The sequence below is a fragment of the Trachypithecus francoisi genome, unplaced genomic scaffold (assembly GCF_009764315.1).
Source record: "Trachypithecus francoisi isolate TF-2019V2 unplaced genomic scaffold, Tfra_2.0 Lachesis_group0, whole genome shotgun sequence".
Lineage (NCBI taxonomy): Eukaryota > Metazoa > Chordata > Mammalia > Primates > Cercopithecidae > Trachypithecus > Trachypithecus francoisi.
In genome coordinates, this window is record NW_022681453.1 from 134,196,216 (window position 1) to 134,218,895 (window position 22,680).

Here is a 22,680-nt window from a genome sequence, read left to right on the forward strand (position 1 = left end):
AAGGCTCAATCTTACTGATACCCCTACAATCACAGGAACTAACTTAAAAGGAGACGCAATGGGGAACCATGACATTCGTAACCAGAGCCACACTTCTCTGCATCCCAGTTTCCTCACTTGAAACTGGGAGGATTAGATTAAGTAGCTTTGAATCAGGCTTTATTTTTAAATGTTTTATCTACCAATCTCTGTGTAAGAATAAAATCTCTTGGCCAGGCATGGTGAGGCTCACACCTGTAATCCCAGCACTTTTGCAGGCTGAGGCGGGTGGATCACTTGAGATCAGAAAATTGAGACCAGCCTGGCCAACATGGTGAAACCCCGTCTCTACTAAAAATACAAAAATTATCCAGGCGTGGTGACGGGCACCTGTAATCTCAGATACTTGGGAGGCTGATGCAGGGGAATCACCTGAACCCAGGAGGCAAAGGCCGCAGTGCAGTGAGCCAATATCATGTCACTGCACTCCCCCAGCCTGGGCAATAGATTGAGACTCAGTCTCAAAAAATATATATATATATATCTTATAAATTCCCCACTATATGAAACGAATAACAGCAGGACAAATCTGGCTACAGCAAAGACAGGGGTCCCAGGCCTCAAGCCCATGGCCACCTCCCACTCCCCCATTCCTGGGGAGATGATACAGCCTACAAGAGGTAGACTGGACAAGTTCTCTTGGCCCCTTCTGGCGTTAAAATGCTAGGGGTGAATGTCCCACAGTGATGCCACGTGTGCTTGGAAAGAAAAACAAACTTCTATCTAAAGTGTGTGTGTGTGTGTGTGTGTTAATGATAAAATAAAAATATTTTTAAAGTTAAATCCTATAACCAGATGGCAAAGCTTAAAAAAGAACTTCTGCCGGGTGCGGTGGCTCAAGCCTGTAATCCCAGCACTTTGGGAGGCCGAGACGGGTGGATCACGAGGTCACGAGGTCAGGAGATGGAGACCATCCTGGCTAACACGGTGAAACCCCGTCTTTACTAAAAAATACAAAAAAAAAAAACTAGCCAGGGGAGGTGGCGGGCGCCTGTAGTCCCAGCTACGCCGGAGGCTGAGGCAGGAGAATAGCGTGAACCCGGGAGGCGGAGCTTGCAGTGAGCTGAGATCCGGCCACTGCACTCCAGCCTGGGCGACAGAGCAAGACTCCGTCTCAAAAAAAAAAAAAAAGAACTTCACGAAAATAGCAGTCTTTTAAAAGAAGCACAACCAAACTGTATCCAGCAATAGCTCATGTCTCACTTGGGATCCCCCCAGCCAAGGGACTGTGTTGTGTGTCCCACAACACAGCCGTCAGCCCTCTGGGCTAGAATGAAGATGAACCTAGAGAAAAAGACCAAAGCTGCCTATGCTGGAAGGAGGAAACTCTGCAGGTCTCCTGGGAGTGTTGCCCAGCAACAGCTGTCCGTCCTAAGTTCCTTCCTTGGGTACCAGGGCTCCACCCTCCTGCCAGGATCTGTCTAGAAACACAGAATCCTTTCCGTTTGGACCTCCTGCAGCTACTAGGTGCCAGGAAAGATAAAAACGTTATGACTTCCCTGCTGCTTCATTCTTTTGAATAACTAAATCATTTGAATATTCAAACGGTCTGCATTCAGGTGGCTTAATTCTAGTTTCACTTGAGCTCAACAAAGTCCCAGAATTCGGCTGGAAGGGCAGCTTGGAGGGTGGAAAACAGCAAGAAGACTTACTGGCTTGGATACAGAGTCGCATGAGGGCATGAAGGGGATACGGTCCTATAGTCTCAACACTTGCACCAATGGAGATGAGCCACTGGACTAACTTGGGCACTTGTTCCATCTTCTCATAAAGTCCAATGAAAACGTATTTCTGGGGAAAAAAACACACAAGAGAAATTATGGAAGTCACTAATCAATATGAAGCTTCAAACTCCTTTACCCATAAAGTATGGAATCAGTAACACTTGGATTAGCTGTGGTCCAAGCCTAGGATTATTATTAAAAACAAATTTGTGGTAAGGCAGCTGAAGGAGAAAGTACCAGACACAAGGAAGTTATGTTTCCAGAAATCACCTTACAAGGCCAGGGGCAGTGGCTCACACCTGTAATCCCAGCACTTTGGGAGGCCAAGGTCGGTGGATCACCTGAGGTCAGGAGTTCAAGACCAGCCTGGCCAACATGGTGAAACTCCATCTCTACCAAAAAATACAAAAATTAGCAGGGCATTGTGGTAGGCGCCTGTAATCCCAGCTACTCGGGAGGCTGAAGCAGGGAGAATTGCTTGAACCGCGAGGCGGAGGTTGCAGTGAGCTGAGATCGTGCCACTGCACTCCAGCCTGGGCGAAAGGGTGAGACTCAGTTTCAAAAAAAACAAAAAAATCACCTTACCTCAAAGAGACTTTTCAGTGATAACTCTGGGACATGAATGTTGCTTGGTAATCGGTCTTTTTTTGCTGACAGAAGTAGAAATGACTGGTGGGAGAAGACAAGAAGAAAAGGCTGGAATAATAATGTTCTCCACGTGGGTTATTAAAGCAAAAAAGTTATTTTAAGCTTTAAAACAAGCAAAAAAAAAAAAAAACCACTCTCTAGCTTTGTCTTTTTTTAAAGTGCTTGCCAAGTTTTTCAGCTATTTGCTGTGACAATCAGAGTCTCTGTCTAGCCAACTTCCTGTTCCTGCTGAGGACTAAGGCCTCTCCACACTTCCTCAAAGCCTGCTGAGGACAGGAGCAGATGATGTCATGCAGCATTTCACAGTATAGTTGCAATGGGATTTAAAAAAAAAAAAAAGAGTAATAATTCCCTGCCAAGTTCTTAAGGCTTAACAAGTGGAAGACTCAAATCCTTTAGAAATACCCTATCCCAATCACTTATTCAGCACATCAGCATTCTAAAAGCCCCAAGTACTTGAAGCCCATTAGACCCTGTCAAATGGTATGCTGGAGCCAGCTCCTATCAGCTACTGAGCTGACAATGCATATCTGTTCCTAACTCCAAGTCTTGTATGTCGTATTAGTAGCTGGAAATTGGCCATAGTGAGAGTATTTACATGACCAAAATTAGCAAACGCTACAAATCGGGACCTTTTCTTTTCAGAGACCCAGTTGTTAAACTACTGACCCTGTCTAAAGTTGCTGAAGAAACTAAATTCCAGAGAAGTTAAAGTTAAGCCAGTTTTCATAGGTCTCACAGCACATCCTGAGAAACCCCTACTGAGATCATTCAGGTATGCTAACAGGTCTAAGAATTGCCGGCTCTGTTATGACCATGACTGGGGACCCAGTCTCAGCTCCAACCTCTCTCATGTATGGCTCTTGCCAGTGGACTTAGGACCACAGGAACTGAGCCCATGGCCACATCTCGCTTCTAGTTTCTTTCAGATTGATACCCATTTTTTTTTTTTTTTTTAAGATGGAGTCTCACTCTTGTTGCCCAGGCTACAGTGCATCGGTGCAATCTCAGCTCACTGCAACCTCTGTGATGCCCATTCTTAACTTTTTGCCCTAAACAAGCCTCGATGCCCATACTCAACCCCACGTGATAAGTTCAGCATTCTAGTGGTCCAGATCGCTGGCCTTTAAAAAGATGCTTCTGTCTGCAGTATTTGGGAATTACCACAGCCTCACTGCAGGTAGGATGTTGGACCTGCCACTTGGGCTGGATTCCTGGGCCCTCCCTTGACTGGCTGGGATAATGATCTATTAGGAGTTGCCTGTCTCCCATTCTCTCATTCTCTACCTAGGCCATGGAGCTCTATTCATGTCCACCCCACACTGGGAAGAGAGGACAAGGTTCTTTCCCTGAGTACAGTAAATTAAACTATCTTCCTGCTAATGAGGCCTAAGGCCTCCTACTCACAGATCTACCCTAGCACTTGGAATCACAGAACTTCAAAACTTTTTAAAAAATAAAGCTGGAAGGATCCTTATAGATCTCTTAGTCCAGCTATCTTATCCAAAGAGAGAAAATATCTCAAATGTCTTTTAACAGGACCCTGGATTTCTGATTACTGCTTCCCCAAGAGTTCAGTCTGCCTTCCTCATCCCTGCTGCCTGCCCTCCCAAGATTTTTTAATATAGGGGTAAGCTTCAGGGAGCCCATGGCTGGACTCCAGGAGGTTTCCCATGAGCTCCCTGAAACTATACACATAATTATCAGTGCATGACAAGAGAGCCCCATAGATTTCATTACATTTTCAATAGAATCCATTACCTGTCCAAAATTTAAGAATTCTCTACTCTAAAGTCATCCAATCTGCTAGGATCAGGAGTCCTTAATAGGTTGGCCTTGCTTTTGCTGACTTTTCTGGACTGCCCAGCTTTAGAAAGCCCAGCAGGCCTGTTCTAACCAAACTCCTAGCTTTGGCCAGCCCATTCTCATGAGCACTTACAGCCTATCCCCAATGACAACTACTATTCACTGGGTACTTAGAATATGCCAGGTATTATAAAACCCCTCAGCTCAATGCCTGGCACTGTAAGCCTTCAACAAACATTACCTGATAGGTGCTCTTGTCCATTATTTCTGATTCTCACCAAAACTCTGAGAAATAGGTTTATATGATGCAACTTACAAATGAGGAAATAAGACTCAAAAGGTAAGTAATTAGCCCAAAATAGTAAGTGGGGGATTCTGATTCAAGGACACATCTGTGTGGCACTGAAGCCCAGGCCTCCAGAGTCCACCCACTCCTCCATTCCATGGATTCCTGGCCCTGGGTTCAGGTCCTACAACCTCACTTAGCCACTATCCAAGTGTTAGCAGTCCCTCAAAACCACGTGGGAACCCTTGTAAGCAGCCCAGATAGGTCATCTGGGCACACACTAGCTAATGCAGTATAAAAAATGATTGTGAAAATGAACACACAGCTTTGTTTTTCTCATTCCACATTACCATTAGCACCTGTACTTTACATTTCTTTAATGACGGTTGAGACACAGAGTAAGGAGTGAGGTTACCACAGTCTAAGTGCTTTGCCCATTTTTAAAAATAAATGGAAACTGTTAATTAATCTATCTCAAAGATTTTTCATCTTTAATGATGTCCTAGTTAAAAATTTATCCTGGCATCAAGATCAACAAATAATAAATTACAATCCCTCAATGCCAATGGAAAGAAATCATTTAATCAAGAATGTACTCTCCCCATGAGAGAGCCATCTCCTTTTACTTACATGCCATAATCCCTTCTTTGCCAACTTTTCTATTACAGATTGCCACACTTCTGTTGGGAATCCAGTTGTGAAAATATGATCAAAGCAAGGCAAGAAACTTTGCAAAACAATGGAGTCACCTGAAAGAAAGTTTCAGAATTTAGGGATTTTCATGTAGGGAAAGTCTACAGCATTTCAGAAAAGGTCCTCCAATTAAGTTCACACATAGACAAATGGTAAATTAAAGATACCCAAAAGAAAGGCATTTTCAAAGTAGTATGAAGCCCTTTATGATTGATTGAAGTGGCCATTATTTCCAGTTCATCATAAAATCAATCCCCTAAGAGTTAGGCAGCATAATTAACATTCGCTTTGCCTTTCTAGTTACCAAGCCCAGTGATACATGCTTATATTTAATCCCTCAAACAAACCACTAAGGAAGTGCCTATTATCTCCACTTATAGAGGAGGAAATGGAAGCTTAAGTTACAATACTCATTTCCTTTAAGAAAAATGTGACAAATATTATTGTTACCCAAAACATTAGAAACTACGACAAATGAAGATAGGTTTCATAGCATATCGTGCAGTTAGTTCATGACAAGAAATAAGACTGGAACCCAGATCTACCAACTCTTGTCATCAATACACATTCTTCTGACCTGGTGGCCTCTTGACCTATTGCACCTTGTGATCCTCCAACCACATTTCTCAAATTCATGGATGAGAATGTCCAAGGGACAGGTCAAGAGTCAGAATAACTTGGCACCTCTTCCAAGGTTATTAATTTCAAAAAATAAGTAAATATCAAAACAAACATATACCATAGAAAGGATACAAAGTTTCTCATAAATGTATTTTTCAAAATTTAGAAACTGGGCCATGCCAATTTCTTTACCTTCCAAAAAGGAGTGCTTTGGTAAATAAAGTATTGGATGCATTGTCCTATTAACTGCCGCCTTTCAGTTTGGGGGCAGAATGAAAACCACCAGGGCAGTCATCAAGAAGCAGTTGTTTGGAATTCTCATAACTCTGGCGTGGCTTCTGACAGAATAGTGACATTTAAAAGACGCAGACGGCCGGGTGCGGTGGCTCACACCTGTAATCCCAGCACTTTGGGAGGCCAAGGCAGGCAGATCACCTGAGGTCAGGAGTTTGAGACCAGCCTGGCCAACAGGGTGAAAGCCCGTCTCTATTAAAAAAACAAAAATTAGCTGGGCGTGGTGGCAGAGCCTGTAATACCAGCTACTAGGGACGCTGAGGCAGGAGAATCACTTGAACCCAGGAGCTGGAGGTTACAGTGAGCAGAGATCGTGCCATTGCACTTCAGCCTGGGGGAAAAGAGCAAAACTCCATCTCAAAAAAAATAAAAAAAAGATGCAGAGAAACCGGGCGCAGTGCCTCATGCCTATAATCCCACTACTTTGGGAGGCCGAGGCAGGTGGATCCCCTGAGGTCAGGAGTTCGAGACCAGCCTGGCCAACATACTGAAACCCCAGCTCTACTAAAAATACAAGAATTAGCCGGGCATGGTGGCACGCGCCTGCAGTCCCAGCTACTCAGAAGGCTTAAGCAGGAGAATCTCTTGAACCTGGGAGTCCGAGGTTGCAGTGAGCCTAGATTGCACCACTGCACTCCAGCCTGGGCAACAGAGCAAGACTCCATCTCAAAAAAAAAAAAAAAAAGATGCAGAGAAGGCAATGGGGAAGTGCAGGCCAAGTCATCGGGTTAGGAAGAAAATGAAACCAGCCCTGACCACTGTTGACAAAAGACTGACTGAAGAGCTGTGACTCATCAGCACCTATCAAGAGACCTTCTACTTCCGTGTCTAGGGGACATGGCTGCACCTGCCTCTAACTCCTTCCCACTGCCTGCTACTCCTCTGGTCCCCTCTCTGTATCGAACTTGTCAAAATCTGTGGGATTCCACCCACAGACCACAAAAGTTGCTTTCCCACAACTGCAATGGGAACAGTTTGATTGACAACAGTCTATCAGTTGTCAGCTATGATTTCCCCACATTTAAAAGACAAAGACCATTTTTCAGAAATTCTAACATGTGCCATTTTTCATATTCTAACATCTCTGAAATCAGGATATGTCTTACAATCAATGTTGTCTCTCACTGGCACAGCATAAATTAACAGCACATCTTAGTGTAACTTAAATTTGATCAAACACCATATTTAAAAACAACAGCCTAGGTATTGGCAGTTCTTTAGACTGCACCATCACTGGCAAGGAGTGAAGTTTATTACGCTGCACTTTACCAGTTTCTGGTTTTGCCTTATCCAGGCCACTGACAAAGCTATGTCTTAGGCCAGGTCATTAAAGTAGTAGCTTGATGCAGTGACACAAAATGTTCCCCTCCCTGCTAGGCTGAACACATGAGTCCTCTGCTGATTCTGCAGTGCCAGGCAGTGAGCTTCACAACCCTGACACAGAGCACCCATTATCAGCTTTCACAGGACCCTCCATCGGCCCTTCCAGGTTATTTTCATAGCAAAAAAATATTTTCTCAATAGAGTGGAAAAATGCATGTGAAAAACCACAGAAAAGACCAGGCACGGTGGCTTATGCCTATAATCTCAGCACTTTGGGAGGCCAAGGCAGGTGGATTACCTGAGGTCAGGAGTTTAAGACCAGCCTGGCCAACATGGTGAAGCCCTATCTCTCCTAAAAATACAAAAAGTTAGCCAGGCAGGGTGGAGGCACCTGTAATCCCAGCTACTCAGGAGGCTGAGGGCAGGAGACTCCTTTGAACCCGGGAAACAGAGGTTGCAGTGAGCAAAGATCATGCCATTGCACTCCAGCCTGGGCAACAAGAGTGAAACTCCATCTCAAAAAAAAAAAGAGGAAAAGAAAAATCACAGGAAACAGCAAAAGTCACATCAGGTGAGTAGTACAAATACGGAAATCCCTATGAATAGCAACGCAAAACACTTAGAAGTCTGAAACCAGCTGGGCAGGGTGGCTCACACCTGTAATCCTGGCATTTTGGGAGGCCAAGGCGGGCGGATCACGAGGTCAAGATATCAAGGCCATCCTGGCCAATATGGCGAAACCCCATCTCTACTAAAAATACAAAAAAATAGCTGGGTGTGGTGGCGTGTGCCTGTAATCCCAGCCACCCGGGAGGCTGAGGCAGGAGGATCACTTGAACCCGGGAGGCGGAGGTTGCAGTGAGCCGAGATTGCGTCACTGCACTCCGGCCTGGCGACTAAGTGAGATTCCGTCTCAAAAAAAAAAAAAAAAAAAAAAAGAAACCAAACACCCAAAGCTTTTAGTTATTTATGCAAAAAGTACCTCACTGTTTTCACAAAGGCAGAAGCCACCGAAGCGTCCAAAATGCTTTCTAATGTGTGAACTAGTTTCATTAAACTACATAAATCAGCCACAAAGAAACACCCAGAAATTATCTCCCCATGAGCCTGAGTCCCCAGGAGCTATTCGAATAAAATAGCAAGGACTTTACAAAAAGTTTCCCCAGTTCCAACTTACTGCTCATAGTGGTAAAGACTCCAACAAGGAAATCAGCAACCGGTGCCTGGTCTTGGCTTCTCTGCACAAGCCGCAGACCCTCAAAAAACATGCGAGCGGCTTCATAAGACTGGTGTAACCTCAGCAAGGAATAACCAGCTCGGTAGTATCCCTGGAACATGATAAAAAGCAAAACTGTCATGTATCACATCTCCTTTAACCTGCTGGTGAAAGAAAAAACAAGATTGGCAACATGGGAAATCCAACTCTAAAAGTCTCACATCTGACTGGGCACAGTGGCTCATGCCTGTAATCCTAACACTTTGAGAGATCAAGGCAGGAGGATCGCTTGAGCTCGGGAGTTGCAGGCCAGCATGGGCAACATAGTGAGACCTTGTCTCTACTAAAAAGAAAAGAAAAATTAGCTGGGCATAGTGGCATATACCTTGTAGTCCCAGCTACTCAGGAGGCGGAGGTGAGAGGATCGCTTGAGCCCAGAAGATCCAGGCTGCAGTGAGCTACAGTTGTGCTACTGAACTCCAGCCTGGGCAACAGACTCATATCCTGTCTTACTTCTATGTAAACAGGGATTTCTAACCAACACTGGATACAGGGTTTCCACATTATATTCTGTGCCACATTGCTCTGTCATTTAACTGCTAAGAAAAGAATCACTTTCAAATCCATGACTTAAATAGCATCTAACATATGACACAGAGAGAAGAAAGCAGGTCTGCTTCCAGTTACATCTCTGGTTGGTTGGTTTGTTATTGACTGATTGACTGATTGAGACAGGATCTTGCCCTATCACCTAGGCTGGAGTGTAGTGGCATGCTCCTGGCTCACTGCTACCCTCTAACTCCTGGGCTCAAACTAACCTCTCAGCCTAGCCTCCCAAGTAGCTAGGACTACAGATGTGCACCACCATGCCCAGATAATTTTTCCATTTTTTGTAGAGACAAAGTCTTGCTATATTGCCCAAACTGGTCTTGAACTCCTGGCCTCAAGCAATCTTCCTGCCTTGGCCTCCCAAACTGCTCGGATTATGAGGCCAGGGTGCAGTTCAAGTGAGCCACTGCACCTGGCCTTATTTATTTATTTATACTTCAAGTCACAGCTTGGGTCAGAACAGAAGAAAGAAAACAGTCTTTGATTGGTGTTCAGGAAAAGAATGAGACTGACATGAAAATGAAGGTGTTTTTCCTGTCCCTTTCAAAGTAAACACAATTTCTACTGGGTGCATAAGAAAACAAATTGTAATGACAAACACTGAGATTTTCTGAGTTCTACATTATAAGCGATATTCATAAGATTCCAAATAAATATTTGATTTCTATACAAAGAAGAAAATTACAATGATCAATAGAAGAAAATGGTCTAGTTTTGCCTATATACAAATAATATGACTCTCAAATGGGAATAAAATGCAATTGCCTACCTCACATTGATCACCTGAATCAGCATCAGGGATTTACCGAAACAATTTTCTGTCTAAGATTAAAGAAGGCTGGGTGCAGTGATTCAAGCCTGTAATTCCAGCACTTTGGGAGGCCAAGGCAGGAGGATTGCTTGAGCCTAGGAGTTCAAGACCAGTCTGGGAAACATAGTGAGACCCTGTCTCTACAAAAAAAATTTTTTTTAATTAGCTGGACATGGTGGTGCAAGCCTATAGTCCCAGCTATTTCAGAGGCTGAGGGAGAAGGATCACATGAGCCCATGAGGTGAGGCTCCAGCATGGGTGACAAAGCAAGTCCCTGTCACAAAAAAAAAAAAAAAAAAAGGAAGAAGAAGAAAACAGGTGTCCACCAAGTGGGTTCATAAAAAAGGAAGTACTTTAAAATTTCACATAACACCAAATTTCTGACTATTTAATTACTTGTTTTAACCTTCATTTTGAAAGTCTGAAGACCTCAAATAACAAAGAGAGGAGGGAAAAAAAGTTGTGTTTTGTTTTTTCTAACCAGGCAAGCTGGTAGAGAATCTCCCATTTCTTTGCCTTCCTCAGATTCAAGATTTTTTTTGTTTTGTTGTTGTTGTTTGTTTGTTTGTTTGTTTTGAGGAAGATGAAGGGGATCAGAATATGCCACCCTAAAATATGCCACTTTGGCATAAGGATTATTTTGAGCTGAAGGTATCTGAGATTCAACAGATGCAGAAAGAAGCCTCCCCTGAGCTTCATTTAACTGACTAAAAAGCAGAAACTCTGAAGAAATGAGGACTGCCATAAATCTCTTCTCCCAGGGAAGTTTTATGGCCATGAAGAAGAGAGAAATTGAGCACAAAGACTGGTCTGAACAAATCTTGCTAAGATAACCCTTTCTTCCATTACTTTCCCACATATCTACACCTTCCCACACTTTGCAGCCCCTAGAGACCTAAAACTCTTTTCCTTTGTCTTGTCACATCCCCACAATTTATTATTCTTTATTAAAAATATCAAAGAAGGCCGGGCGCTGTGGCTCACGCCTGTAATCCCAGCACTTTGGGAGGCCGAGGCGGGTGGATCACAAGGTCAGGAGATGGAGACCATCCTGGCTAACACGGTGAAACCCTGTCTCTACTAAAAATACAAAAAAAATTAGCTGGGCGCGGTGACGGGCCCCTGTAGTCCCAGGTACTCGGGAGGCTGAGGCAGGAGAATGGCGGGAACCCAGGAGGCGGAGCTTGCAGTGAGCCCAGATCGCGCCACTGAACTCCAGCCTGGGGGACACTGCGAGACTCCGTCTCAAAAAAAAAAAAAAAAATATATCAAAGAAGATCTCAGGCCTGTCCACATTCTTTGGAGCTTTACTTCTTTTCTAGAAAGATTCCTTTGACACATAAAAGTTAACATCTAATGAAATATGTATGCTTTTCTCCTGTTAATCTGTCTCTTGTCAATCTAATTTGCAGGGCCTCAGCCACAGAACCAAAAGAAGGTAGAGGGAAAATTTTTTGCCTCCCCTATAGAGGACAATGGCGGTGGGGAAGGGGAGAGAGGATGGAGAGAGACTCCCAGGAGCTCTGGGTAAGAGCTGGGAAGTGGCCCTGGTTGCTGTGCTGTCAGGGGCTGCTGCAGGTTTGGCCAATCAAGGAAGAAGCCCCTTGATGTAACAGCATCAAGTCCCTTGGACCACAGTCACCGCCTCCACTTCCAGGATGTGGGCAAAACCCAAATATTAATACTGTCCCAGTGAGAGGATTGGGAATATCCTAAAATGCCTTTGGGAAGAAATTTCCCAGGAATGCACTCCCATTTTCAAAACTAGTCAATAAATTCTAAAGCAGAGGTATCCAATCTTTTGGCTTCCCTGGGTCATACTGGAAGGAGAATTGTCTTGGGCTACACATAAGATCCACTAACACTAACGATAAGCTGACAAGCTTTTAAAAAACAACCGCAAAAAAACTCAATGTTTTAAGAAAGTTTATGAATATGTGTTGGGCCACATTGAAAGCTGTCCTAGGCCAGGGGTTGGACAAGCTTGTTCTAAAGTATTCATCCTCCAACAAGAAGTTTAAGAGTCAGTGTCACTTACTATGTAAAATATCCAAATCCCTCTCTTAAAGTACTCTATAGGTCAAACCACCACTCCCTTCCCATTGTATTTTGTTTCTAGCAGTCACACATTGTGTGTTGCTTCAGATGCTCCAGAGTGGCTATTGAATTTAAGGACTCTGATTGTAATGCTCTTCTTCTCCCCAGATTGAATGCAAACTACTCAAGAGCTAGGATGAGTCTTCTGCTCCTTTTGTCTGCCTTGAGGCACCAAGAACAGTAAAGGTGCCATGAAGAGTGGCACTCAGGGCATTTTTGATGAAAAAACAATCAAATGATGTTTATTGACCTTTGTTAACAACCGTAAAGGGTCTTACTGACCTCTCAAATTTCCAAGATCCCTCCAAAGAGCTGGTTTCTACTATAAGAAATGCCTCCTGAAGAATCGGTTTTGTGTCATCCACCCAGCTTGCATTTGAAGTAAAGCTTTGCTCAAATGAAACTTGCAAACAGCAAAGAACGTGAACAGTGAACAGATTATGAGTTTGGGTGTAACTACATCAGAACAAAACAAGCTCCTCTGTGATTTCCATTGTGCTCCACCCACTATGAGGCCAAGTGCATTCCTACAAAGTGCATTTCAACACTAGGCGATCCCTGTTTTTACTCTTCTGCAGATAATGATCACATGCTCCATGGGCATCTGTCTGAAGAGATTTGAACTAGAAGCACTCCTAGCATTTCCACTTTTAAAAGGAATGGAAAGAGGCAGGCTAAGAGGAAGGCAGCTGCCACCCCCGGGTGCCACTGCCCCACCACACCTTCACTCATCCTTTCATACCTTCATCCACTACCCCAATACTCTCAAGTCATCTCCCCACACCTTCACCCTCCCACCCAATACCTTCACGTAGGTTGGATCCCATTGGAGACATTCCTTGGCAGCAACAAATGCCTCATTCCACTTCCCAAGGCTGAAAAATGCATTTGATTTATTGCACAGCAGCACAGCCAAGTCCCTCGGGGGAACCCTGTAAGAACAAACCGGTGGTCTGTCATGGTTCTGCAAATACAGAAAACAGTCCTTGAAGTCCCCCCCATTCGATGCCGGCTGCTGCCATCAGGAAGGGGGTTTCAGTAGGAAATGACTCATTCATGCTTATCAGATCAGTCTCCCAGACCCCAAAAAAGCCTGGAACATTTACAATATATAAATCTGTCCTTCCTCACTCCCAAATACTCTGCTCCCATGTTTTAAAGACAATCGTTCTCAACATGTTGATTTCATCTCTCACTGATCTCCACGCTTAATCATTTCATCTCCATTGCCAGCCCTCAGAAGAATGGGCTGCAGGTAAGAGGCCTGTGCAGGCCCTGGGAGCAGGGCATATAAGGCAGGGAATTCTATAGTCTTGGTACCCACAGTGTAGACGAAAGGGGAGGCAAGAACTCTGGGTTAGTACGGCCCTGGCCCCACAGACTCCTGCCTGTGAGGAGGGGCACAGCTGGAAGGTGGCCAAAGGAGGGTCCTTTAAAGCGTAGCAGGGCAGGGATGGCTCTGGCCTTGGCCTACAGGTAACATAGCTGCAAGTTAATGCTGAAACCAGGCCAGAAGAAGAACGAAAATTCAAAGCAAACCACAATATGTCAAGAGAAGCCCAGCTACCAGTGGAATATAAGACACACAAATTAAAAAAGCAAGCCTTATGACTTCTTTTTTATTTAATATCTTTGAGACAGAGTCTCGCTCTGTCACCCAGGCTGGAGTGCAGTGGTGCAATCTTGACTCACTGCAACCTCCGCCTCCTGGGTTCAAGCGATTATCCTGCCTCAGCCTCCCAAGTAGCTGGGACTATAGGCACGCACCACCACACCCAGCTAATTTTTGTATTTCTAGTAGAGATGGGGTTTCACCATGTTGGCCAGGATGGTCTCAAACTCCTGACCTTGTGATCCGCCTGCCTCAGCTTCCCAAGGTGCTGGGATTACACAATTAAGAATAGGCCAGGCACAGTGGCTCATGCCTGTAATCCCAGCACTTTGGGAGGCCGAGGCCAAGGCAAGGAGTTTGAGACCATGCTGGCCAACATGGTGAAACCCCATCTCTACCAAAATACAAAAAATTATCTGGGCATGGTGGGGCGCACCTGTAGTCCCAGCTACCTGGGAGGCTGAGGCAGGAGAATCGCTTGAACCCAGGAGGCGGAGGCTTCGGTGAGCCAAGATTGCACCACTGCACTGCAGCCTGGCAACAGAGCAAGACTCCGTCTCAAAAAAAGAAAAAGAAAACTTAATTGTAAAAGTAATACAAATCGCTGTAGAATAATACAAAAATCACTGTAGACAATGTAGATAAGCACAAAAATATTAATAAACAAAGGAAAAATCATCTCCGTTACTGTCCCCACCTTCAATGTTTTGTGTCTGGCTTCTTTCGTGGTATAACATTCCCTCTAGGTGAAGGGATGAGGCCCCAGAAGCACACAGGAGGCAGTGGGTCAGGCAGTGAGGGATCAGCAAGGGAGCTGTTACCACGAGTGTAAGAGATGCCATGGTGTCCATCCCAGACACTCTGGCCAGTGCAGCCATTCCCAGATGCAGTGTCTGTTGGCTGCAAATAGAAGTTCTCAGCAGCCTGTTCTCCAGAGATTTATCCTCAGCCTAATGAGAGCTACCCTCTCCCTAGGCGGTTACACCCACACTATGGACTGAACTTCCCCTGCCCCCAATTGCCAAAAAAAAAATCCCTGTGTTGAAGCCCTAACCCTCAATGTGACAATATTTGAACATGGAGCCGTTGGGAGGTAATTATGTTTAGATGAGGTCCTGAGGGTGGAGTCCTCATGATGGAATAAGAAGAGACACTAGACAGCTTGCTCTCTCCCTCTTTGCATGTAACACAGTGAGAAGGCAAATGTCTACATGCCAGGAAGACAGCCCTCACAGGGGGCAGCTTGATCTTGGACTTCCCAACCTGTAGAACTTTGAGAAATAAATTTCTGTTGTTTAAGCCACTCAGTCTGTGCTATTTTGTTATGGCAGCGCAAGCAGACTAATATGGCCCCACTCCCTAGGATGACTGCCGGGAGCCAGACAGCCTAAAACCAGTGACTGACTGATACGAGAATCAAAAGGTTAACCTCCTTGCCTCAAAGTGGAACCAGCTCTGCAGTAGGATTCATGATCCAGAGCTTCCCATAGGAAGGTGAATTCCATAGATTCCCATAGGATCAGGTGAATCTTGCTTGGTTTAGACACCATCCCTGCTTAGAGCCTTCCATTGTGCCATCCTGCCTCCCTCAGTCCCCTTTCTCCTGCAAGTACGCTGTAAATCACATGCACCTGAGTCTCAGCGTTAGCTAGCTGCAGCAGGAAGGCCAGAAGCAGGCGATGGGCAAGGGGAACAGTGTCAGAAAGGCCCCATAAAAGGCAATATGACAGTCCAGGCAGAAGTTCCAGTAGGGGTCACACAGTAAGTGGTGGAGCTGAGCCTTGAACACACATAGTGTGGGGTCAGTCTACAACCATAACCACTATACAATACTACCTCCTTCTAAGAAAACTGAATGTTTGCCTTGATCGAGGATCTCTAGACCCAGCTCTGATGCAATTCTGGTAGGTACCAGGACGAGGCAGAACTGCAGAAACTGCAGACACAAGCCAATTACACTCAACTCAAGCTCAACTAGAGTGTAGACATCAAGGAGATGGGAGTGGGAGGTGGAGCCGTGTTTCAGTAATTTAATTTGGTGTCATTTCCTAGCACAAGTTTAGGTTGTGTGCACCCTACAGATGCCAACCTCTGCTTGCTCTACTGCAGCTGTTCCAAAAGGATGATCTGGGAACTTCTGGGGACTTTTAAGGTCACTGCAGGTGATCCACAAGGTGAAAATACTTACAGAGTCGTGGTAAGCTGAATAATAGCCCCCAAGTACTGTTCTTTTTATGGAAAAAACAAACTTCTGTAATTAACAAACAATGAGCAGATATGATCAGTTTAAGGATTTTAGGAATAAGAGATTGTCCTGAATTATGATAAAATCACAAGGGTCCCTCTGAATGAGAGACAGAGAGAGACATGAGCACAGCTGAGGAGAAGGCAAGGTGATGACAGAAGCAGAGACTGGAATGGTAAGCTTTGAAGATAAAGGAAGGGGCCACAAGCCAAAGAATACACACCGCCACTCAAAGCTGAGAAAGGCAAGGAAGGCCCTCAGAGCCTCCACAAAGAACCAGCCCTGCTAACACGTTGGTTTTAGCCTCATTAGACTCATTTAGAACTCCTGACCTTCAGAACTGCAAGAGAATAAATTTGTATTGCTTTAAGCCCTAAATGGGTGGTTAACTTGTTATAGCAGCAACAGCAAACTAATACAATAAATAAGACACCATGCGCCTTATTCATACTCATTCCCTCACACTCACATGGGGAGTTTTCCAGAAGCTATATGACATGTGATATTGCAACAGACTGAATACAGATGTAATAAGCCAGCTGTCTTTTACGGAGACAAGACATTAAGAAGGAGATTTACAGAAATGTGCAAGTTTTTGTTTTGGAAAATATACTTTAAAAATACAACATTTAATAGATTTACTGATTTTTTTTACTATTCTTTTTGAGACAGAGTTTCACTCTTGTCACTGAGGCTGGAATGCAATGGCACACCTCGGCTCACTGTAACATCTGCCTCCCATGATCAAGTGACTCTCCTGCCTCAGCCTCCCGAGTAGCTGGGATTACAGGCGTGCGCCACTACGCCCGGCTAATTTTGTATTTTTAGTAGAGATGGGGTTTCACCATGTTGGCCAGGTTGCTCTTGAACTCCTGAAGTCAGGTGATCTGACCACCTCGGCCTTCCAAAGTGCTGGGATTACAGGTGTGAGCCACTGTACCTGGCAAATTTATTGATTTTTTTTTTTTTTTTTTGAGATGGAGTCTTGCTCTGTCACCCAGGCTGGAGTGCAGTGGCGGGATCTTGGCTCACTGCAAGCTCCTCCTCCCAGGTTCACGCCATTCTCCTGCCTCAGCCTCCAGAGCAGATGGGACTACAGGCGCCCGCCACCACACCCAGTTAATTTTTTGTATTTTAATAGAGACGGGGTTTCACCCTGTTAGCCAGGATGGTCTGGATCTCCTGACCTCGTGATCTGCCCGCCTTGGCCTCCCAAAGTACTGGGATTACAGGTGTGAGCCACTGCGCCCAGCTGATATTTTTAAATACATACATATTTTTTTCATCAGTTTTAAGTTCTACCATATTGTATTGACAGCTACAGCCTACATAAACAGAAAGAGCTCTTTAGGTTCCTCAGCAATGCTTAAGCATGTTGTGATACTACAATGTTGGAGAACAGGTCTACAAGAAGCTGAAGGGGCAGGGAAAGAGAAAGTGGACCTTAGTGCCCAGCGAGTTGTGCACTGTGGCCAGGGAGTAAATGGCGTAGATAATAAAGAAGATGAAATGAATGACAACGAGGAGGTTTGTTCGAGGACTTCAGCCATACCATTAAATCTGACACCTAGCCAGCCAGAAGGGGAAGTTTTATCAACAGTCCTCTGTGTTTCACTTTCTATTTCCCTTCTTACACAATCCCCATTCAGTTTCTAAGCTGACAATGCAGAGAAGATAAATAGGAAGTGAGGGAGAAAGAAAACAGAAACAAGGTGGAATGATAAGAAATGAAATGAAAACATAAGGAACAGAGTCTCCATGCACTGAAAAAGAAAAGATGAGGTGAAAATGCAAACACTTACCCCCACTGGTATAACTGCAGGAGAATCTGGATGGCTTCATCGTACTTTCTGATAGCCAAAGAGAAGTTCCCATTCTTAAGAACCTGGTTGCCAGATTCTTTCAGCAGCTCAGCATAAGCTGTCAGGTCCATCCTGTAAGGAGACAGGGGAGAGGCTTGCTGCCAGACCCGTGCAGGGCCTATGTTCACCTTCCTGTCTGCCTTGCTGAAATCTGGAGGAGTTTTTCACTATGGCCCCACCTACCTTCGAAGGGCACATCTTGGCAACGCCTCTCACCACCAGGAAACCAGGCAGAGTGTCTGACAAGACCATTTCTTTGTCAGTTCTTTTCTATTCTCAAAGGTGGTCAGACCAATTCCATTTATTCAGTATTAATGATCGGGAGGAGGCTGCTTCCATGCATGAGACAACATAAACCTGGTAGGTAGTGAGTGCTATCCCTGTAACTGGCATTATTACTAATCTCATTTACCCATCACCATAGCCCACAGGAAGGCATTGTCCCTACTGTTCAGATGAGGAAACCGAGGCTGAGAGGTTCAAGTCACTTGCCTAAAAATCTGCTAATGGCATTTCCCATTTCTGACCCCAGATCTGACTAATTCCTAGTTTCTGCTCTTGACCACTGTACCACATCACGTATCGGTAAAAACAAAACTCAGCTGATAGTACTTCCACTCTCTGAGAAGATGGGACATGGAGGGGAGATGAAGGCCTCAATATACAAGTGGCTAGGACACAGAACCATAACCTCTGTCTCTCCTGTCCCCCTCCTTTCTTAAAACACTATAAAATGAGCCTTGAAATATTTGTCCTGAGACAGCCAAACTTGTTTGTGCCTGCCTACTTGTTTGTGTCCCCCAAGGGCATTTTCCTCTTTCAGATGATACCCCTATTTTGTTTTTTTGTAGCCACATGGCCTCGAACATAAGGAGTACTTACATATCTGGTATAACAGTTTGAATTGCCAGACCCACAGAAGACGCACATTACTGATTTTCTCCAGTGTGTCCTGGGTGGTTGGAGAGAACTGCCTGGCAGCCCTGACCACATGGGGGGCCTTGGTAAGTGTGCTGAACAAAGGCAGGAGAGGAGAGCACCCAGGAAGACCTTAAGAAGCAGCTGCCAAGGAGACAGGGAAAAGGTGGGGGTCAGAGGGCAGGTCCTTTAGGATTGCTTCCTCTCAAGATGGCAGAGGGAGGCCGGGCGCCGTGGCTCAAGCCTGTAATCCCAGCACTTTGGGAGGCCGAGACGGGCGGATCACGAGGTCAGGAGATCGAGACCATCCTGGCTAACACGGTGAAACCCCGTCTCTACTAAAAAAATACAAAAAAATTAGCCGGGCGAGGTGGCGGGCACCTGTAGTACTCGGGAGGCTGAGGCGAGAGAATGGCGTAAACCCAGGAGGCGGAGCTTGCAGTGAGCTGAGATCCGGCCACTTCACTCCAGCCTGGGCGACAGAGCGAGACTCCGTCTCAAAAAAAAAAAAAAAAAAGATGGCAGAGGGAAAGGCAAATTGGTAGGGTAGGATAGGTCTTAAATATGTGGACAGTTTCAGTTGTTCACAGATGACATGTACCTATGGGGTCATAAAACGTATTAGGTGTCTGGATGACCAACACAATTCTTGGATAGATAGTAATTATTAATTTTATCATTTCAAATCCTAGTAAGGGGTCAGAGGGGGAAACAGACCCAAGCACATATAAGTGGTGATTTATTTTAAACTTTGACTTCTTGGGAATGGGGTTTTTGAACTGTACTCCATTTCTTAGGCAGAGCTTTAACAAAATGAGACACATGACTCTTAAGTCAGAACACAAAACTCTACCTATCCTTTTCAGTTAGTAATCTCTAAATTGTATGACTACTATTTACACAGAAATGACTAAGAAGAACGTGAAAAACAACATAAAGAACTGATATACTAGGGAATAAAGATTTCTTTCAAATATTGTCGACCATTTGTCCAATAAATATTCTTTAAGCTGGTCATGGTCAAACAACTGAAACAAGAAAATTATTGTAATAACTGACAAAGAGTTCATATCCCTCCTTTATAAATAGCTTTCCACTGCAACAAAAGACCAACATTCTCACCAAAATGTATAAGGGTCCTAAAAAACAATTCACAAAGAAACACCAAGTAATTGATACTAAATATATGAAAAGTGGGTAAATAGGATAACCCACACTAGTGCATAAGTAAATCAAAAGTTGAACAACAAAATATCATTGGAAAATATTTTTAAAATGACACAAAATGTTGGGGACAGTACTTACAGGGGAAATAGAATACATCATAAATAGGTTTAGCCTCATGGACGTTCACCACCTCGAATACCTGGAAATAATTCTAAATGTTCCATAATATATGATGGGTTTAAATCAGTTATAGAAGATCCATATGTTAGAACACCACACAGTTATTTTTAAAATCATGTTGTGGCTGGGCGCAGTGGCTCACGCCTAAAATCCCAGCACTTTGGGAGGCTGAGGCGAGCAGTACCACCTGAGGTCAGGAGTTCGAGTCCAGCCTGGCCAACATAGTGAAACCCCATGTCTTCTAAAAATACAAAAATAAGACAGGTATGGAGGTGCACACCTGTAATGCCAGCTACTCGGGAGGCTAAGGCAGGAGAATTGCTTGAACCCAGGAGGGAGAGGTTGCAGTGAGCCAAGACCACACCACTACATTCCAGTCTGGGTGACAGTCAGACTCCATCTCCAAAATATAAAATAAAATAAAATTATTTTGTAAAAAGGCCCAGTGCGGTTGCTCATGCCCGTAATCCCAGAACTTTGGGGGGCTGATCACCTGAGGCGGACGGATCACCTGAGGTCAGGAGTTGGAGACCAGCATGGCCAACATGGTGAAACCCCATCTTTACTAAAACTGCAGAAATTAGCCAGGCATAGTGGTGAGAACCTGTAATCTCAGCTTCTCGGGCGACTGAGACAGGAGAATTGCTTGAACCCAGGAGGCAGAGGTTGCAGTGAGCCAAGGTCATGCCACTGTCCTCCAGCCTGGGTGACAAGAGCAAACTCCATCTGAAAAAAACAAAAAAAATTGTGTTGTAAAAGAACATTTAATGACAGAGTAAGTTAGTAAATGAAAAATACAGGTCTATAGGGCTGAAAAGGCATATTGTAAAAGAACATTTAATGACAGAGCAAGTTAGTAAATGAAAAACATAGGCCTATAGCGTTGAAAAGGCATATAATCCCAAATTGTTTTAAATACATAAAATGTATTGAAACTATGCCACAATGTTAAAAGCCAAACCATTGGGATTTGGCAGAATTTTCATTTTCCTCCTTGTTTTTCTGAATTTCCAATCACTCTACAATGTACTCCCTTACTAATCAGACCATAAATGTTATCAAACAGATTTTAAGTGTTTAACTGAAGAATTCAAACACAAGATGTTTCCACTGTATTTACAAATACAAAAAAACTCTTCATTTCAAGATTATTTTTCATACTCCTCTAGAAACCAACAGTCAGCTCTTAATGTTATGTGGGCAAACAACAAAGGTATTCACCCACCTATGTTTCTGCTTTTTCTTGATACAATCACATCAAAGGTGAAAGGAGGAATGCCAACGATACGGAAGGCCTTTTTCTTCCTTTTTTTTTTTTTTTTTTTTTTTTGAGACGGAGTCTCGCTCTGTCGCCCAAGCTGGAGTGCAGTGGCCGGATCTCAGCTCACTGCAAGCTCCGCCTCCCGGGTTCACGCCATTCTCCTGCCTCAGCCTCCGGAGTAGTTGGGACTACAGGTGCCCGCCACCTTGCCCGGCTAATTTTTTTGTATTTTTAGTAGAGATGGGGTTTCACTGTGTTAGCCAGGATGGTCTCGATCTCCTGACCTCGTGATCCGCCCGTCTCGGCCTCCCAAAGTGCTGGGATTACAGCCTTGAGCCACCGCGCCCGGCCGGAAGGCCTTTTTCTTCCTAATAAGATTCATTGAGAGTTACATTCTCATTACATGTAAGAACGCTTTATATCTCTATAACAGTATACAGATGGCTCAGTTGTTGGGTCTTTAAAAAAAAAATTGACTAACTGATGATTTATTTATAAGATAAAATTATTAAATAAAAGTAATAATTTACCATAATGACAATACTCTTCATAGCTAATATCTCCTAAGTACCTACCATGTGCTTTACATCACTGTATCTTTTCATTCTTATAAGAAGCCTCGGCCAGGCACAGTGGCTCACACCTGTAATCCCAACACTTTGGGAGGCCGAGGCAGGCAGATCACCTGAGGTCAGGAGTTCGAGACCAGCCTGGCCAACATGGTAAAACCCGTCTCTACTAAAAATACAAACATTAGCCAGGCATGGTGGCACATGCTTATAGCCCCAGCTACTCAGGAAGCTGAGGCACGAGAATTGCTTAAGCCCAGGAGATGCAGGTTGTAGTGAGCTGAGATCAAGCCACTGCATTCCAGCCTGGACAACAGAGTGAGACTGTCAAAAAAAAAAAAAAGTGCTATAAGGTCAGCATGACTGTGTCTCTATTTTGCACATAGGGGAAGTGAAGCAAAGACAGGTTACGTCACTTCCCATTTGCCACAATCACACTGAAATTGGTAATGTGAGAATTCCAACCTAGGTGGCCTCACTTTAAGAGCTAAACTACACTCTGAAGGGCCAAGACAGAGGTTAAAAGATCAGCACCCAGTAAAATCACTAGGGTATGTGATATTTTGGCTTGGCACTGAGCACTCCACCCTGCACTTTCAGTTTCATTAATGGTGTAAAAGCTACAAAATACTTAAGGACAGTCACACAGCTGCCTGGCTGGCTTTCAGAAATGTTCACTATGTCTCTATGAGAATTCAA

General features: G+C 44.3%; 1 protein-coding gene across 1 annotated transcript in view; it reads right to left on the reverse strand.

The window, feature by feature from the left end:
- The window catches only part of TRANK1 (tetratricopeptide repeat and ankyrin repeat containing 1), a 119,580-nt gene that overhangs the window by 62,621 nt on the left and 34,279 nt on the right, over nt 1-22,680 (reverse strand). The window contains 6 exon segments of the mRNA XM_033211980.1: nt 1,692-1,830; nt 2,349-2,432; nt 5,134-5,252; nt 8,612-8,762; nt 12,973-13,099; nt 17,827-17,958. Coding sequence (XP_033067871.1) covers nt 1,692-1,830; nt 2,349-2,432; nt 5,134-5,252; nt 8,612-8,762; nt 12,973-13,099; nt 17,827-17,958 — 752 coding nt within the window.